Source organism: Corythoichthys intestinalis, chromosome 2 (assembly GCF_030265065.1).
Source record: "Corythoichthys intestinalis isolate RoL2023-P3 chromosome 2, ASM3026506v1, whole genome shotgun sequence".
In the NCBI taxonomy this organism is placed as follows: domain Eukaryota; kingdom Metazoa; phylum Chordata; class Actinopteri; order Syngnathiformes; family Syngnathidae; genus Corythoichthys; species Corythoichthys intestinalis.
In genome coordinates, this window is record NC_080396.1 from 47,212,311 (window position 1) to 47,232,628 (window position 20,318).

The 20,318-nt window shown below is 39.8% G+C and overlaps 1 protein-coding gene across 5 annotated transcripts in view; it reads right to left on the reverse strand.

Annotated features, from left to right (window-relative positions):
- LOC130906972 (target of Nesh-SH3-like) overlaps positions 1-17,468 on the reverse strand; it is a 30,287-nt gene extending 12,819 nt beyond the window's left edge. For 3 of the 5 annotated variants that reach the window (XR_009061400.1, XM_057821757.1, XM_057821749.1), the window contains exons 1-2: positions 1,540-1,703; positions 50-229 (exon numbers count right to left, since the gene is read on the reverse strand). Coding sequence is in view for 4 of the 5 variants with exons in the window: in XM_057821757.1 (XP_057677740.1) it covers positions 50-229; positions 1,540-1,624 (265 nt within the window). In the remaining variant the exon portion in view is untranslated. Of the gene's footprint in view, positions 1-49; positions 230-1,539; positions 1,704-15,534 lie in introns of those variants that run through there. The other 2 variants (XM_057821768.1, XM_057821764.1) reach the window with 2 other exon arrangements.
- Between the last annotated feature and the right edge of the window lie 2,850 nt (positions 17,469-20,318).

Genomic DNA, 20,318 nt, shown 5'->3' on the forward strand with positions numbered 1-20,318 from the left:
ACATATTAATTGAAATGCAAAATAAATTTGAGCATGTATAATTATTTACCCATCTCGGCCTGGTAGGGTACGCCATTTTCGGGCAATGCGATGAACTGTCTGGAAGAGACGCTGCTGCCATAACCCAGAATGTAACCTTCCAGCTTCAAGTCGGGACTCGGTCGCACAAACTTCATGATGATTGTGTCCTCAGTGGCGTTGATCTTGACTCTCACATTATGACGACGGACTGCATTAAGAAGTGAGAAGCGGTGAGTGACATTCAAATAATGCCAGTGCTATCTAACTGAGTTTATGTGAAAGGCCATGGAATCAGATGGTACAAATTCTTTGTTCTTGTACCGGAAAGTTTCTTGTATCTAAAAGAAATATCAATAAAAATAGTATGTTTGTATGTATTTTTTAATATCTGTGAAAAAGACACATTCATTTCTTGCCCCATATCATAAATATAATTTGAATTTTAAGAAACCATCATACCCTACATAGAAAAAAACAGATGGAGACTTAACCCTTCATAAGGAAATAGAATATTTTTGTATTAAAAAAAATAATAAAACAAAAAAACAAAAAACAAAAAAACAAAAAAAAAAACAAAGACCCATCAGACACATAAATGGACATTACATTTTGGGTAATATAAACTGCAGTATTTTTTTTTTTTTTTCATTATTAATCATTATTTTCTCATATGATTCTATCACAAATTATTCCACTTTTAATAAAAACATATATATATTGATCATTCGCTGCCAGCCCTCCAGTCCAAATGGATTAGACATCTAGCCCCGTTAATGACAGCCAATGAGTTAAATGAATTCCTAAAGGGTTTAGGAACTACCGAAAAGTTACTTTTTGTTTTTTTGTTTTTATACAAGGATCTCTACTTAATGTTGTGTACTTTTGCCACCTCTGTCAATGCACATTTATGTGAAGCAACAGGCAGTGCATGTGTGGCATCCTGTTGTTCTTGGCTCTACTCTTGACAGGTTTTGATCGCCTTACATAACTTGAAGTTAGGTGCAGTGAAGCGGACCAATCGCAGGTTCTATCATGAAGCAAATGCCCACTCAGTAATAACTGAACATGCCATGTTCAAAATGATCACATTTCTTCCCTAATTGCTGCATCCTAAACTAATTGGCTTGGGAGATCATATAATGATACAGAATTTACCAGGAAACCAACTATACCAACTCAAGCAATCAATATGCATCAAGAAAGTAAATAATCAGTTTTAAGAGTCATGGATGCCTGCTCACAGGTTTGGCCAAATATGATTTAAATACTCTTTTTCTACAGTAGAACTTGAATAAAGGCGTGTACCTTGTTGTACCTTACAAATAAAATGATGGTATAGATAGTCACTCTGCCAATATTTTCAACAAATATTTAAATGCATTGAAAAACACAGCAAAGGAGTACACGAAAACTGCATGACTTTTAATCTTCTACGAAGTGATGAAGAATCCTGTATTATTTAGAGTAGGATTTCAAAGGTATTTCTGTCATGTTCCTGCTCAAAAACTGTTTGCCTACCTTGGGTCCTCTGTGCAGGGATACAGCTGTGGAGAAGTACTGCTCCAAGCAGCAAGAGGTGAAGGAGGGAAGCAACGCCTGCCATGACCTCCCAAAGTGAATGTTAAGGAGCTGGACAAGAGTGACCAGGAGTGAAACAAAGACTTGGAGACTTTTTAAGCCTTCAGATGCTTTCAGAGTGGAGACAACCAAGCAGAATAAGACTTATAGTGTAACTGCAAAAGGGGGTGTGGCAACTCCTCAAACATTAACGTCTCCCTATTGAATAACACCCCCATCACCTCTAAAGAGAAAGAGGAAAGTCCCAAAACATGAAAAAAAAAAAAAAAAAGTTAAAACAGTTTTCCTTCAGGTCCTCCAAAAAGATGTAAATGTTGAGGGTTGCCTTTGGGGGGCAGGATTAAAACTCAAATCACCGCATAATGCAAAGACACAAGTTGATCATCAATCTTGATCAATGAGAGCACGTGTTCGACTGTATATTTTTTCAGGTGCCCAAGAGGAGTCGGCATGTGAATCGTTCAAAATTGGACGACAAGGAATTGCAAGAATGCCATGGGCAAATTTGGCTATAAACACTCAACAAATATCTGTCAACAGGGCACAGTGTATAAACCTCTGGCTACAGCTGCAGAACATTGAGGTGTGCGCAGGAAATTCATGCTACGTGAGCCAGTCTAGCTACTTTAGCGTTCCTCAGCACGTGTCCCGAGACATAATACAATTTCCCTGCTACGGTTCACATCAAACTTTTATCAGTCCAAATTTGAGAAATAATACTGAAGTTTGTCAAATTTTCAGAGAAGACTCACAATGTGTTTTCTCTAGTTAGAATGCCTAAAACAACAACAGTCTTTCAAAAGTTAGTGTACACATAGTTTCTAATACTTGGTTAAAGTACCTACAGGGTGACCCAAAAAAAAGTTTACACTGCCATAATACAACTTAAATGCCATGTTTATTCATCTTAGAATTTAATCACAAATTATACATTATTGTAAAGAACATGTACAGTACACTCTATTTTTCAATGTGTCCTCCCTTAAGTGTCACAACAGCCTCCAGGCGCCTGCGGAACGCTTGACAGGTCTTCTTTATGTAGGATGCTGTCATCTTTTCCCAAGATCTAACAATAGACCTCTCCAAGGCTGCCACAGAAGTTTGTGGCTTCTTACAGGCACTGTCCTCCACAGTTGCCCAAATGCTATAATCTAGGGGATTGAGATCTGGACTCTGGGGTGGCCACATATCACCTTGTCAATCAACTTTTTGTTCCGCACAGATCGGCACTTCCAGACCCAGGTTTTCGTGAGGCTGTTCCAGTATCTTTCAGCTTCTTTTTAACTTTGTAGACTGCACATCTGGATATTCTCAGATTTGCTGCAATCTCAGTAGGTGTCAGACCGGCACGCAGTAATTCAGGTACAGCTAAAGTTTTCTTCATTTTCAGCAGTAGCACAGGAATTGTAGAGACGAGAGATTACCAGCTGCATTGAGTGACCTTAATGAATCACTTAAGCATGACAACCTATTTAGATATGTTTCAATGGCTTTTAAACAAGCACTCAACTGAGTGTAAACTTTTTTTTGGGTCACCCTGTATGACAGCAAAAAGCAATTTTATTTTAGATTTCACGGGGTATTTTATGGTCGTGAATGACATGGACCTCATAGATGTGTATGGAAGCGATCGATATATTTATTAAGTTTTTTTAATCTTGCGCCATTAAAATGAGTGACTTCTTGAATTGACGAAGAATGTGAATGTGATGTCAGCGGGCTAATCATCTTCTGTATGCCAATACTACAGTATGCAGAACGACTACGGATTCAGCTGATTTTGCGACTTATTTCGTTTATTTTTCACATCACGCCACCCCAGTGTGCTGCAGGCTTTTGTTGCTGCACCAGGGAGAGGCATGTAAGCATTTTTGGGTTTCAAAAAGTTCCTGTTCACTGGCGATAATGGCCAAAACAAGTCCGACAACAGTGGGATGATTGGAGCGATGAAGAACTGAGTAAGCTACGTGTTTTATGCTGTCAAATTCTGTGATCATTGCACACGTTTTAATGAGGAGGTGGCTTGCATTTTGTGGGTGACAATGCTCCCTGTCCACCGAGAACGCCACTCGGCTGACGACCGGCGGCTTGTCACACACCATGGTCACTTCCACCTGGGTTTGTTTGGCGGTCATTTTCCAGCTGCGTGCCCGGTAACAAGCACTCCAACCCGCAGCAGGGGAACGAGGAGCTGAAACTTGCTCGCCGCCGGGGGCTGGCAGATCGGTGAAGACAATCAACCCTGCCACTGTGTGTGACATGAGTCGGGGTAGTTTTGTGTGATTTTTCGTTTTTGAAAGGCGAGAATGAGACTTGGAAACGCTGCTCGGTTCGGGTTAGCATGTCGGCTAGCTGTCACGTCTACTGTTTTGTTTACGCTCTTTCCTCCATCTTCGAAGCCGGGGCAGTGAAATGACAAAAGCCGAACTAACTCAGTTGGCATAAAATATCGTTCAGGAGAGGAAGAAGTCAGTTGTTTTGACCATTACACAGTAATTCTGCCCTGTCGTACTAAATTAATGCATCTTTAATATTTCATATTCCATTTAGCACAACACTGTTAATTGTCATGACCATATCATTTATTTAGCAATTGAGGAAAAATACATAGATAAAAAGAATATCCTGTAAAAATATTGGCGCAGATTGAAGCAATCATGATATTTTACAGCTCCCTGTCGTAGTTTCCTCATTCTAAATCTTCCCCCTCAATGGGCTGGGTTCTAAATCAGATGAAATCTTGACCCTGCCAATGTCACCATGCAGCTGGGGGCGCTAGGGTGCTATAATGACAGGCGGGGCTAAACGGCAGATTAAAAGACTAATTTCTCGTCATCTGCACTTTGCCAAATTGTTGTATATACGTAGACAAATCGTCTCAAAACATGATTCAAACAATTCACATAATAATGAAGCTTTTTTTAATGCTGTCACGGGCACTTTAAAGGTTTTATTTAGACAGACTAGAGGGCTTTGGAGATTTTGTAAGCATATCTTTACCCTGCACTTTGCTACGCAGTTGACATTGGAGTAGCCTTGCAAAATTGTCACCTGGCAAGATGTTTCTCTCTTCAAGACTACAGTTCAGGACAGGATGAGAAGCTCTAAGCCTGTCACGCAGCTACATAGTATAATTTACTGTATGCTTAATGCTTTCACTGACGGTGGTCACTACAGTGGACAGCTATTCGAAAGTTGACACTTTGAATATATTTTTGGTAATTAAAAAAAAAATATGAACAATGATTACATATATTTATATATTTTAAATTCCTAATAATTATTCTTTTTCATATAAATGTATATGAATATATTGTATACTTTACATAAATATATTTCTGAATTCATTAAATGTTACTAAAAACTAAATAAATGAAAAAAAAAACAAAAAAACAATGGGAATATATCAAACTCCCATGTGGCACATTTAAAACCGTTCTGTCTATAAGGACACTCAGGGTGTATTCACACAAAGGTAAGGCCATCGTTTGCTTTCTTTGGTCCGCACCAAAATACATTTGGCCCGGACATTTTTGATGCGGTTCCTTTTCACATTGCAATTTGAGCAAGCGACCCAGGATTCCAAACAACAATCCTACGCATGTGTAAAAATCGTTCAGTCATTAGACAAAACGGTCTCACCGGGGTAACGCGGTAAAATAAGGAAGTAAACAATCATGGAGCTCCAGAGTACTGCAAACGTGTTCATACTTAATTGTTTGATCTAATTACAAGCATTTGCGGGAAATTTGGAGCGTCAGAGGCCTTTGATGCACCATTCATTTTACAAGGACAGTAGAGATTACGCTCATTGCTCCACTTTGAACCCCGACTCAAATTAGCCGACGTACTGCTAACCACAGAATGTGATGCTAACTAAACATTTCCTTGCTACGGAAGCCTGTTACGTGCAAAAGGATATATGATATCAGCTATGGTCTGGATCCAATGTTGGTTGGTTGGTTGGTGTTGGTGCGCCAAAGTAGCGACATTCTTGCTAAATCTGGTGACTTTCCAAAGCCTAATGGCAATTGTTTTTTTTTTTTTTTGTCAAAAGCAACTCGCGGCAAATCTAATGACTTTTTCTGGTGTTTCCTTCCCCCCCCTCACTTTTTGCTTCTCCCACAACATTGGTCCACTCTCCTACAGCTTTACAGCAATTACATCAAAATGCGCAACTATGCAAATTAGGTGATGACGTTATCTAGCGACTTTGAGCGACTTTTAGGACAGCCTATAGCTACTTTCCTTAGTGGGGAGCAGTGTTGTTTTTGTCAACGATAAAGATAATATTTCGTTAATGAACCATTTTTTTCATGAGGATGATGTTACGATGATGTGCTGAAAACGTGTACTAAAACATAACGACATGGATGCCAGTTGTTGTCTGACAATACGAGAACTTGCCATTGTTTCCGTCATAAATTCACAATGTGTGATATTTTCTTATTGTATGTGTAGTTAGAACGTATTTAGCAGTGTTTGGTCGCGTCACTCATGTGACGTGCCGCAGTCTTCCCCCCGCCCCACACAAATGCTTACTCACCGGCCGGGAAGCCTGTGCACATTCCATGCTCATTTTGTGAAACATATGTGTCAGGTGCTGCTTGGTATGTTTTGCTTTCTTATCCTGGATAGATATGCCATATTAAAGCCTTTAAAGGACTGTGCTGAGTGATCATCACACACTAAACTATCTTGCAGCATTAGCATAGTGTTCACGTTAGCATAGCGTTCACGTTAGCATTAGAATTAGCGCAGTGACTTGGTGTCTTCTTAATTCTTGGAAAACATTTTACATACAGTTTGTTGCGTCCAGGTGAGTTTAATTAATTGCAAATAATGTGCTGTTTTCCTGCTAAGTGTGTATGAAGATGGTGATGTCCTTGTAGACTCTACAGCAGGGGTGTCCAAACTTTTTGCGAAGGGGGCCAGATTTGGTATGGTAAAAATGTGGGGGGCCGACCTTGGCTGACGTCCTTTACGTAGAACAATATATTGAAACAAATTTTAGCAAGCCATTCTGTGTGTTACATTTGCTTAATTTAAAAAAAAAAAAAAAAATCATTTCAACAATCTCGCAACTAGCCTTTGTAGCGTTCTCTTTCGACTCTCGGGCTCTTGCGAAATACTGCTGCTGTAAAATTAAACTAGCCTCAAGTTGCTTCAATTTTTCGCTATGTATCTTCCCGTTAATCTTGTCGTACATGTCAGCGTGTCTTGTTTGGTAATATCGCCTCACAATGAGCTCTTTAAAAACAGCGACTGTCTCTTTGCAAATGAGGCAGACACAGTTGTTGCGTATTTTAGTAAAGAAATAGTCCAATTTCCACCTATCTTTGAAACGTCAGCCATCGCAGTCAAATTTTTTTGTTAATTGTCGCCATTTTAGAAAATTGCAGGTAAAGGGTCACACGGGGTAATGTTGCTTAGAGTGCTGCTGCCTTTTGGTGGGTAAATGAGGAGCAGCATTTAGTGTGTAAGCTACTTCATATGCTGGTAGCAGTACTGCTGACCAATTTATTAAGTCTGTGTGTGGGCCAGACGTTACTGATTTTATGACAGAGACTGGGGGCCTGATGAAATTTGACCACGGGCCGCATTTGGCCCCCGGGCCGGACTTTGGACATGTCTGCTCTACAGTTATGTGCTCGTCTGTCATTTTCATTTGAAATTGTTGGAAACCTTTTATTTATTATTTATTCATGGACTAAAACTTTCGAAGTTTATAGACAACATTTTGAGAATTGTGGACTAAAACTAGATGAAGACGAACACATTTTGAAATGACTAAAATATGACTAATATGTATTTTCATCCAAAAGACTAAGACGAAAATTAAAATGGCTGCCAAAGACAACACTGGTGGGGAGTTGGCAACACTGTCAGGACCACAGTGTTTTCACACCTATAGCGAACTGCGCCAAGGTCCACTTGGAAGCAAACCGAAACCACCTCTCCTGCTTGGTCCGCACCAGAGTTCGTTGGTTTGTATTTACAATACCCCAAAAGATACACACTATTTTGGTTTGGTGCAGACCAAACGGGGCAGGTGTGAATACACCCTCAGATTCCCATTCTCAATGTCTAAGCAGCTGAACAGGACAAACAGAACAGACAAAATGAATTATAACAGGAATACACTCTGGTTATGTTCCCAAGTAACACACTAAAGTTGATTTTGTTTTTTTCATAGTATTAAACTCATTGCATGCCATTGATGATGATAAATGTCCATTTCTTTTAAATCGAGTAGACTGGCACTGAATGCTCACGTTTCAGTGCTATTGACGGCGCTAGACATCCAATTATTAATTCGCTCCTCCCACTCAAAATGGATTGGATGTCTAGAGCCATCAATGGCAGCCAACCAGCTAAGTGAGTGCTCTGTAAGGTTAAAAAGCATAATCGTACATGAAAGGATTAATGTTGTTGAGTCTCATTGAAATCTTTGAAGAATCTGAAGTCTGCATGAGAAATGTGTTATCACTTTCCAAGGCATCCACAGCTAGTTGATGCCGTGTTCCACTCAAAACACCCAGATAGATGTTCCAAGGCTTTTTCTTTTCATCAGTGTTGGTAGCAGCAGGCTTTCCACCGCAAGTTTTGTCAAGAACCTTGTCGAGAATCTTGCCATGGGTAGCGTGAATTGTATTATGCATTGGAGCAGTGTCATAGCACTTTTTCAAACTAGTGTTAAACTGCAGTCTGAAAAACGTACCCTTTGGCAAATTTTTAACTTGGCTCCATTGTCAAAATGGTGTTATAAAATCTACAAAGTCTAAACTGTCGAATGATAATGGCATTTAATGTCTAAATTATACCTAAATTACTTTGTAAAACAGAAAAATGGAAATACTGTACAGAGCTGTGGTGTCAAATATGTAAATAAAGAAATTGACACCCTCCTTAAAATGGGCTTGAAATTGCATATACTAGATACATGAATGTCCAGAAATGGCACTTGATGTAAACACTAAAAATGGAAAGGATCACTACATGTATCAAGCATGTAACACCATCATAAATACATGTTACACAGAGTAAATGACTAGAAGTAGTAAAGATATTTAATACAGGAAGCTCATTAATAGAATCCGCTATCAATCACACACGAATATTGATTTCACATCAAACAAATCTTTTTGCTTGATGGGTGAACAATGAAATAAAGATAGAGTATCTTAGCCAGAAGCAATTTATGTCAAATACATTTTGCAATTCATGATCTGAAAATGTTGTTCATGTGGTTGCTTTGAAGTGGGCAAGCTTTTATTGGCAATAAAATGACTGACAGTTGCTGGGACATGCTTCAACTCGTCTCTCGCCACACAAATCTCTGCTCAAATCCCTGCATTCATCTATTAGCACAATTTGGCCCGCTTGTTTTCCCTTGCCCGTCACACAGTTGCTCCATGTTTCTTCTTGTAAACAACTCTCATTAAATGATCTAATCACAAGGTGTACAGTTGTGGTCAAAAGTTTACATACACTTGTGAAGAACATAATGTCATGGCTCTCTTGAGTTTCCAGTTATTTCTACAACTCTGATTTTTCTCCGATAGAGTGATTGGAACAGATACTTTTTTGTCACAAAAAACATTCATGAAGTTTGGTTCTTTTATGACTTTATTATGGGTTAACAGAAAAAGTGATCAAATCTGCTGGGTCAAAAATATACATACATGGATCTGAAAAAGCGAATCATTGACTTGAACAAGTCAGGAAAGTCATTTGGAGCCATTTCAAAGCAGCTGCAGGTCCCAAGAGCAACAGTGCAAACAATTGTTTGTAAGTATAAAGTGCATGGCATTGTTTTGTCACTGCCACGATCAGGAAGAAAACGCAAGCTATCACCTGCTGCTGAAAGAAAATTGGTCAGGAGGGTGAAGATTCAACAGAAAATCACCAAAAAGCAGATCTGCCAAGAATTAGAAGCTGCTGGAACACAGGTGTCAGTGTCCACAGTCACACGCGTTTTGCATCTCCATGGACTGAGAGGCTGCGGTGCAAGAAGGAAGCCCTTGCTCCAAAAGCGGCACCTTAAGGCTCGACTGAAGTTTGCTGCTGATCACATGGACAAAGATAAGACCTTCTGGAGGAAAGTTCTGTGGTCAGACGAAACAAAAATCGAGCTGTTTGGCTACAATGCCCAGCAATATGTTTGGAGGTGAAAAGGTGAGGCCTTAAACCCCAAGTACACCATGCCTACCGTCAAGCACGGTGGTGGTAGTATTATGCTGTGGGGCTGTTTTGCTGCCAATGGAACTGGTGCTTTACAGAGAGTAAATGGGATAATGAAGAAAGAGGATTACCTTCAAATTCTTCAAGATAACCTAACGTCATCAGCCCGAAGATTGGGTCTTGGGCGCAGTTGGGTGTTCCAACAGGACAATGACCCCAAACACACATCAAAAGTGGTAATGGAATGGCTAAATCAGGCTAGAATTAAGGTTTTCGAATGGCCTTCCCAAAGTCCTGACTTAAACCCCATTGAGAACTTGTGGACAATGCTGAAGAAACAAGTCCATGTCAGAAAGCCATCAAATTTAACTGAACTGCACCAATTCTGTCAAGAGGAGTGGTCAAAGATTCAACCAGAAGCTTGCCAGAAACTTGTGGATGGCTACCAAAAGCGCCTAATTGAAGTGAAAATGGCCAAGGGACATGTTACCAAATATTAGCGCTGCTGTATGTATATTTTTGACCCAGCAGATTTGATCACTTTTTTCTGTTCACCCATAATAAAGTCATAAAAGAACCAACCTTCATGAATGTTTTTTGTGACAAAGAAGTATCTGTTCCAATCACTCTAACAGAGAAAAATCAGTTGTAGAAATAACTGGAAACTCAAGAGAGCCATGACATTATGTTCTTCACATGTGTATGTAAAGTTTTGACCACAACTGTACGTACATATATACAGTGCCTTGCAAAAGTATTCGGCCCCCTTGAATCTTGCAACCTTTCGCCACATTTCAGGCTTCAAACATAAAGATATGAAATTTAATTTTTTTGTCAAGAATCAACAACAAGTGGGACACAATCGTGAAGTGGAAAAAGATTTATTGGATAATTTAAACTTTTTTAACAAATAAAAAACTGAAAAGTAGGGCGTGCAATATTATTCGGCCCCTTTACTTTCAGTGCAGCAAACTCACTCCAGAAGTTCAGTGAGGATCTCTGAATGATCCAATGTTGTCCTAAATGACCGATGATGATAAATAGAATCCACCTGTGTGTAATCAAGTCTCCGTATAAATGCACCTGCTCTGTGATAGTCTCAGGGTTCTGTTTAAAGTGCAGAGAGCATTATGAAAACCAAGGAACACACCAGGCAGGTCCGAGATACTGTTGTGGAGAAGTTTAAAGCCGGATTTGGATACAAAAAGATTTCCCAAGCTTTAAACATCTCAAGGAGCACTGTGCAAGCCATCATATTGAAATGGAAGGAGCATCAGACCACTGCAAATCTACCAAGACCCGGCCGTCCTTCCAAACTTTCTTCTCAAACAAGGAGAAAACTGATCAGAGATGCAGCTAAGAGGCCCATGATCACTCTGAATGAACTGCAGAGATCTACAGCTGAGGTGGGAGAGTCTGTCCATAGGACAACAATCAGTCGTACACTGCACAAATCTGGCCTTTATGGGAGAGTGGCAAGAAGAAAGCAATTTCTCAAAGATATCCATAAAAAGTCTCGTTTAAAGTTTGCCACAAGCCACCTGGGAGACACACCAAACATGTGGAAGAAGGTGCTCTGGTCAGATGAAACCAAAATTGAACTTTTTGGCCACAATGCAAAACGATATGTTTGGCGTAAAAGCAACACAGCTCATCACCCTGAACACACCATCCCCACTGTCAAACATGGTGGTGGCAGCATCATGGTTTGGGCCTGCTTTTCTTCAGCAGGGACAGGGAAGATGGTTAAAATTGACGGGAAGATGGATGCAGCCAAATACAGGAACATTCTGGAAGAAAACCTGTTGGTATCTGCACAAGACCTGAGACTGGGACGGAGATTTCTCTTCCAATAGGACAATGATCCAAAACATAAAGCCAAATCTACAATGGAATGGTTCAGAAATAAACGTATCCAGGTGTTAGAATGGCCAGGTCAAAGTCCAGGCCTGAATCCAATCAAGAATCTGTGGAAAGAGCTGAAGACTGCTGTTCACAAACACTCTCCATCCAACCTCACTGAGCTCGAGCTGTTTTGCAAGGAAGAATGGGCAAGAATGTCAGTCTCTCGATGTGCAAAACTGATAGAAACATACCCCAAGCGACTTGCAGCTGTAATTGGAGCAAAAGGTGGCGCTACAAAGTATTAATGCAAGGGGGCCGAATAATATTGCACGCCCCACTTTTCAGTTTTTTATTTGTTAAAAAAGTTTAAATTATCCAATAAATTTTGTTCCACTTCACGATTGTGTCCCACTTGTTGTTGATTCTTGACAAAAAAATTAAAATTTTATATCTTTATGTTTGAAGCCTGAAATGTGGCGAAAGGTTGCAAGGTTCAAGGGGGCCGAATACTTTTGCAAGGCACTGTATGTCCCACACCAGGCTTACGGTGGCAAATTGGCTCACAAGGCAAATACTACTTCAAGCATTTCAAGCATAATTTCAGGGCATAGTGATGTTTTGTCAAGGTGGGTGACAATATGGAATTCATGTCTATCTGCTGCCCATTGTTTGCTATGGCCTTGGTTCAGAATGTATCGCGTCGCTTGCCCAGATACGATGTCACAAATATACAGTGGGGCAAAAAAGTATTTAGTCAACCACCAATTGTGCAAGTTCTCCTACTTGAAAATATTAGAGAGGCCTGTAACTGTCAACATGGGTAAACCTCAACCATGAGAGACAGAATGTGAAAAAAAAAACCAAACTAAATCACATTGTTTGATTTTTAAAGGATTTATTTCCAAATTAGAGTGGAAAATAAGTATTGGGTCACCTACAAACAAGATTTCTGGCTGTCAAAGAGGTCTAACTTCTTCTAACGAGGTTTAATGAGCCTCCACTCTTCACCTGTATTAATGGCACCTGTTTTAACTCATTATCGGTATAAAAGGCAACTGTCCACAACCTCAGTCAGTCACACTCCAAACTCCACTATGGCCAAGACCAAAGAGTTGTCGAAGGACACCAGAGAATAATTGTAGACCTGCACCAGGCAGGGAAGACTGATTCTGCAATCGGTAAAACGCTTGGTATAAAGAAATCAACCGTGGGAGCAATTATTAGAAAATGGAAGACAGACAAGACCACTGATAATCTCCCTCGATCTGGGGCTCCATGCAAGATTTCACCCCGTGGCGTCAAAATGATAACAAGAACGGTGAGCAAAAATCCCAGAACCACACGGCGGGACCTAGTGAAACACCTACAGAGAGCTGGGACCACAGAAACAAATGCTACTATCAGTAACACAATGCGCTGCCAGGGACTCAAATCCTGCACTGCCAGACGTGTCCCTCTGCTGAAGAAAGTACACGTCCAGGCCTGTCTGCGGTTCGCTAGAGAGCATTTGGATGATCCAGAAGAGGACTGGGAGAATGTGTTATGGTCAGATGAAACCAAAATAGAACTTTTTGGTAGAAACACAGGTTCTCGTGTTTGGAGGAGAAAGAATACTGAATTGCATCCGAAGAACACCATACCCACTGTGAAGCATGGGGGCGGAAACATCATGCTTTGGGGCTTTTTTTCTGCAAAGGGACCAGGGCGACTGATAAAGGAAAGAATGAATGGGGCCATGTATCGAGAGATTTTGAGTGAAAATCTCCTTCCATCAGCAAGGGCATTGAAGATGAGACGTGCCTGGGTCTTTCAGCATGACAATAATCCCAAACACACAGCCAGGGCAACAAAGGAGTGGCTTCGTAAGAAGTATTTCAAGGTCCTGGAGTGGCCTAGCCAGCCAAAGAGTACTTAACAAAGTATTGAGATTAACTTTTGGTATTGACTAAATACTTATTTGCCACCATGATTTGCAAATAAATTCTTTAAAAAAGCAAACAATGTGATTATCTATTTACAGGCCTCTTTAATATTTTCAAGTGGGAGAACTTGCACAATTAGTGGTTGACTAAATACTTATTTGCCCCACTGTACATTTGAATTTGGCCTGTTACTTGCCTGTTTAATGTGTACCATGCCTCTATCTAGCTCAATGGATTGGCAGGTATTCTAGACTAGTAATTATCAAAATTTTCCACATGCTTTTGTTCTTTGTTATACACTTAATGATCACCTCCAATTCCGTTGTATTTAACTTCTAAACATTTGCATTTAATTTTTAAGACTGATTAGTTTTAAAATATTTATTTAGTTACAGTAAGTTATAACAATATGGAATTACAAAACAAACAAAAAAAATGTTGTCAATCAATTTGAAAAAACTTCTTCCCAAAGTTTAGGCATTTCCTCGGCGGGTCCCACGCAGCACGTGCATTAAATCACCGTAACCAATGCTCAGGCTTACATAACCTGCTGAACAAGGCTGTCTATTGTGTACCACAGGACTGGTCAGCATTTGAACTCCAGATACAAATATTCCAGCAGCTCACCCAAGTTGTCCCTTGGAGCACGTTAATCATTACAAACAAGTACTTTTCTTTTGTTTCGACCATGTTTTCTAAATAATGACTTTCAGTGTTGGGAAATGATTAGTAAAAACAATCATAGTGTTCTTAATTCATTTTCTTACTTTACTTTGTCCAAATATGGTTCTTACTTTCTTATTAGGATAAAACATTGAAAAGACTGTGACTGTGGTTGTCTAGTGGTTTTATAATGCAGGAAAGAAAAAAAAAACTACATTGGAGGAGAAAAATAATACCTATCCATGGCTGCCGGCTCCGTGAATGAAACCAGTTACCTGTGTTCAAAGGAAATATTTATATTGGTCATATTGAAAGCGACATCTGTATTGACATTGATCAATATCAGTATCATAACATCAATACCAGGCTTTCTGCTTTTATTTAAGCATTTCTGCAGTTTCATCAAAGAGTCATTTTAAAGTCATTCTGAAGATTAGTTGATATTAATTTTTCAAGTGCCACCGGCCATATATTTCACCCTAATCAAAAACTAGATGATTTGGACTTATTCATCCTTTACCAACAGTTCCGTTTTATCAATATCATCTTCATTTTACCAAATGATCAAAAAAGGGATTTTTGATAATTGCGAGTAAAAGTTTATTCTTTTTTACTTCTTTTTTGCTTTTAATCTGCTTCTTAATTTGCTTTCTCACAATATTTGGAAGGTTCCCTAATAGCTAGGGATTGCTGAATACACACCATGGAGTGGGCCTGCCTCAGGTGAGGGCGTCTTATTGTAATTGGAAAAAACACCTAGCGATCTGAGGAGACAACTTACAATGTGTCTCAGTGGCTGAGCAAAGCCTCAAAGCAGCAGCTCCTTTTCCACCCAGGTATGCGGTCAGGTGCAAATGTGGCTCAGCCACGCATAGTCCGAGGGATTGTTACATCTTTTCAGTTTCAATGCATTCGTACATCAAAATACAGTACAAGGACATACGCTAGCAGTTCACATGATAGGATGGGCGATTAGGACACTCCAAAGAAGCTATTCAAAGCTTTTAGTCCTTTCATTGAATCTTCTACATGTTCTTAATTGAGCATTTACTTTCTGAGTACACAACACAAACATCACACGTGCTTTCAACAGTGGCGATGTTCAAACTTTTGACACTGAGTTCTTCCCCCCCAAAGTGATTTGAAAACAAAAAGCTCTTAAAGAGTAAACACGAATGTATTGAAATTATATAATGAAGGCAGCAGAACTATAATTGATTCTTTCACGTACCAGACTTTGGGAGTCACTGTTCTATAGAATGCGCCGGCTGGCAGCGAGCAGCCTCCAGAGGCTCTCAAGTGGAGCTATTGAGGTAATTACCTGGGCAATTGTCCTCTTTTTCTTTCCAAACGCCTTGAACGCTTTGCCAGAACTTGAGTACGGAGGCCTCGGGATTCCGCCGCCAGAGACCAAAAGCGGGAAGCCAGAATACAGAAAGTTCTTAGCAGAGCTGCTGGGAAAGCAGTTTTGTGGTCAATCAAACACAAGTGGAAATTTAGACAAAATAGCTAAGCGACAATCCACTTCCTCTATTAGATTAACAAACATTGGTTGTTGTACTTGTACTGTATTTGTTTAGTTTCCTCAGTGACTCACGTACACGTGACCCATTGAGCTTCAATGTCCCACTTGAATTTGTCAGGTTTTCCAGATGAAATAAACTGGCTTTTGATGGGTGGCCATGTCTCTTCACACCAACACACTTCACATCATTTTTCCGTGGATACACACGACTTCTTCCCTTCTGTTGAAGGCTTGGAAGGGGTAAGAAGAAGCTGCCTTTGTGACCGTCACTATATTAGCTGCCCTACTTGGGTCTTGGATGGTCTCAGGTCTGGAAAGCAAAGCAGCAAAGAGCACAGCCAAGTTTCCACAGAGGCTTAAACATGAGAAGTTCTGTGAGGAGAAGCCAAACTTTACCCTTCAACCTTGTGTTCTTATTCCGGCACTTATTCTTTATTAGTTGACATTTCGTCACAACTGTCCAGACCCTAACCTTCAGTAAATTGAGGTGCCGACAGATGTGATCTTTCACCTCTCCTATTAATTCTACACAACGCTCCTGAATAATTCCTGTGGAAAGTCTTGCTGTCTTCAATTAGATGAAGGCTAAAAGGGAAGAGGAAACACACTTGAGTGTTTGGTTTTATTTTTGTTATGTAACTGCATCAGACAAATTCACTGCGTCTGGGTTGGAATGAGCGGGAAATGACGCAGTTTACCTTTGATGTACAGTTATAAAGTTAAAAAAAAAAATTCAGATTAGTAAATTACAAATTCATGTTGGTCATTCTGATCGTTAGCTAGCTATAAAAAGCTACAAAAAACCTTTGGAATATCTTAAATTTGCTAGCTCTCTGATCCAATTTCTACTTTGCTATTGGCAACAAGACTAAATTTGTGAATGCACCCATAGCAAAGCTAAATTAAAGATGAGATTTCGTTTATGTCATTTACATCTCTGAGAAGGAAATCAGCAATAATCAAGACCAGAGTGGATTATTTCAGTTTTCTCAAATTTGTCTCGTGAGAAGTAAGTCTCACAGTGAGCATTACATGAGAAGGTCTTGAGAATCGTTCCTCTGGCACAATTTCTTAATAAAGTCTCACAGTTGTCTCCTTTCAAGATCTCACCAAGGGACAGCTATGAGATCGTGTTGATCTCCTTACTTGGACTCACGATCTTTCATGTCTCAGTGAAAGATGGATGAGCAAAGTATTTTATTTCTTAAATTTGCCTCACTGCTGCCTCTTTTCCTGACCTCACCACACAACCCTACTGTATATTGTGCCAGTCACAAATATTTCTCAATTTGATCTCCTTCCAGTCTGCAATTGCTCATTTTGGTTTCTCAAGATTCTTTCATTGTAAGAAAGAGAGGTATCTGCTCTGACATGTCCAATCACATCTTAATTCATCTTGTGCCAAAATCTAAGAAAATAATATAATCGGTCAAATGACGATAAAAGGCTTGGAAAATGAATGAATGCAATAACTAAATAACTTCTGGTTCATCTGGTTCAATGTAAGAATTAGAAATGTGACCGAAAACTTGTCGCCGAAAACTATCCGCCGCTACAAATGCATTATCGGTTTTTGGTTTTGAAGACCAAAAGTTTATAATCAAATAGTGTGAAGAACCTTAGTCGCCTTGTTTGATGACGTAATCAAAACATAGCGAGAAGCAACACGATGTCTGACGCTGTCTCGCTAAAATTACTAGCTCACAGGCAACATGTCTGCGATTTGGAATTTTTTTTGAAGTATCAAATATATAAATTGTTAAATGAAGGAAAATAAAATAAATACAGTGGGGCATATAAGTATTTAGTCAACCACCATTTGTGCAAGTTCTCCTTCTTGGAAAGATTAGAGAGGCCTGTAATTGTCAACATGAGTAAACCTCAACCATGAGAGACAGAATGTGGAAAAAAAAAACTGAAAATCACATTGTTTGATTTTTAAAGAATTTATTTCCAAATTAGAGTGGAAAATAAGTATTTGGTCACTTACAAACGAGCAAGATTTCTGGCTATCAATGAGGTCTAACTTCTTCTAATGAGGTCTAACGAGGCTCCACTCGTTTACCTGTGTTAATGGCACCTGTTTTAACTCATTATTGGTAAAAAAGACACCTGTCCACAACCTCAGTCAGTCACACTCCAAACTCCACTATGGCCAAGACCAAAGAGCTGTCGAAGGACATCAGAGACAAAATTGTAGACCTGCACCAGGCTGGGAAGACTGAATATGCAATAGGTAAAACGCTTGGTGTAAAGAAATCAACTGTGGGAGCAATTATTAGAAAATGGAAGACATACAAGACCACTGGTAATCTCCTCGAACTGGGGCTCCATGCAAGCTCTCACCCCGTAGCATCAAAATGATAACAAGAACGGTGAGCAAAGATCCCAGAATCACACGGGAGGACCTAGTTAATGACCTACAGAGAGCTGGGACCACAGTAACAAAGGCTACTATCAGTAACACAATGCGCCGCCAGGGACTCAAATCCTGCACTGCCAGACGTGTCCCCCTGCTGAAGAAAGTACACGTCCAGGCCTGTCTGCGTCATCCAGAAGAGGACTGGGAGAATGTGTTATGGTCAGATGAAACCAAAATAGAACATTTTGGTAGAAAGAAAGGTACTCGTGTTTGGAGAAGAAAGAATACTGAATTGCATCCGAAGAACACCATACCCACTGTGAAGCATGGGGGTGGAAACATCATGCTCTGGGGCTTTTTTTCTGCAAAGGGACCAGGAGGACTGATCTGTGTAAAGGAAAGAATGAATGGGGCCATGTATCGAGAGATTTTGAGTGAAAATCTCCTTCCATCAGCAAGGGCATTGAAGATGAGACGTGGCTGGGTCTTTCAGCATGACAATGATCCCAAACACACAGCCAGGGCAACAAAGGAGTGGCTTGGTGAAAAACATTTCAAGGTCCTGGAGTGGCCTAGCCAGTCTCCACATCGCAATCCCATAGAAAATTTGTGGAGGGAGTTGAAAGTCCGTGTTGCCCAATGACAGCCCCAAAACATCACTGCTCTAGAGCAGATCTGCATGGAGGAATGGGCCAAAATACCAGCAACAGTGTGTGAAAACCTTGTGAAGAGGTACAGAAAACGTTTGGCCTCCGTTATTGCCAACAAAGGGTACATAACAAAGTATTGAGATTGAAATTCTTTAAAAATTAAACAATGTGATTTTTTTTTTTTTTCCCCCACATTCTGTCTCTCATGGTTGAGGTTTACCCATGTTGACAATTACAGGCCTCTCTAATATTTTCAAGTGGGAGAACTTGCACAATTGGTGGTTGACTAAATACTTATTTTCCCCACTGTATACTTTATTGATGCTACATGCTCTTTCTGAAGTTGCTTTCCATTGATGTGCCACGTCACATCGCGTACACTGCATCTGAGCCTGTGTGTGGCTCAGTAGTTGAGTAGTCGTATCCCAACCCAGAGGTTGTGAGTTCGGTTCCCTGTCCTGATGAACTCATCTAATATCCTTGAGCAAGACAAACAACGCCACATCACATTGCTGCACCACCAGTAGGTAGATGTAGTGTCAAATTGCTTTGAGTGCCTGAAAGGTGCTATACAAATGTAACTCCATCTTCAATAATGAGAATTTCTCTTCTCACATATTGCTCAGATCTGGTTTTCTCAATGATGTCTTTGCTCATTTTGACTCATCACTTGCTCCTAAGGGTAACCTTAGGAGCACAAACTCAGAAATAAATAAGCAGAAAATGAGATAAATTTGAGATGATCAAATTCGTCTACAGTAAAACAGCTCATTTTAGAATGGCCTTATTGTGGGCATCCCAAGGCGCATTTGGGCAATCATACTGTCTCAGCAAAATGAATTAATGACATATGGCACACGTGTGAAGTGGTTGGATTATCTTGGCAAAGGAGAAATTCATGTTAACAGATCTGGACAGATTTGTAAATAGTATTAAAACTGATCTTTTATGTTTGTAGAAAAAAGTTTAATCCCTTGCTTTCAGATGATGGAAAAAGGGAGTAAAAACACACAGGAGTTGCATGTTAATGTAATTTTTTGTTAGACATCATAAATCCAGGATAAAATTCCACTCTTCGATCTAATAGCAAAGTCATTTAAAAATAAAACAAAAGCATAGCTAATGATCAGATTTTCACTGGATGCCAGGAATGTTCACTGGATATATTTCTGTTTTGTGCACATGTACAAATATTTTATTGAGTCAGTGAGGAGACGTGGTAAAAAATATCCTCATTTTATTTTAGAAAATGGTGCCGCTCGCACAAACACACCACACAGTCATGTTGGTCTTTGATTGGACCAATAAAAAACACAATACAAAACACAAGACAGTCATCGGCAAAGCAGCTCTTTTGATTCTTTTCCGACACATAGACAACTAGACAAACAAACCCACAAGGAAAGTCAATACACAAGGACACAAACGTAGACGTACAATGTTGTTTCAAGTGTGCTTTGTTTGGACTTTCAGCTAGCAGTAAATTGACTGTCGTGTTTCTGAACTCAAAATCCTCAATTACATTGATTAAGCCATAACGAAAGCGTAAAAAAATTGCGACAAAGTTT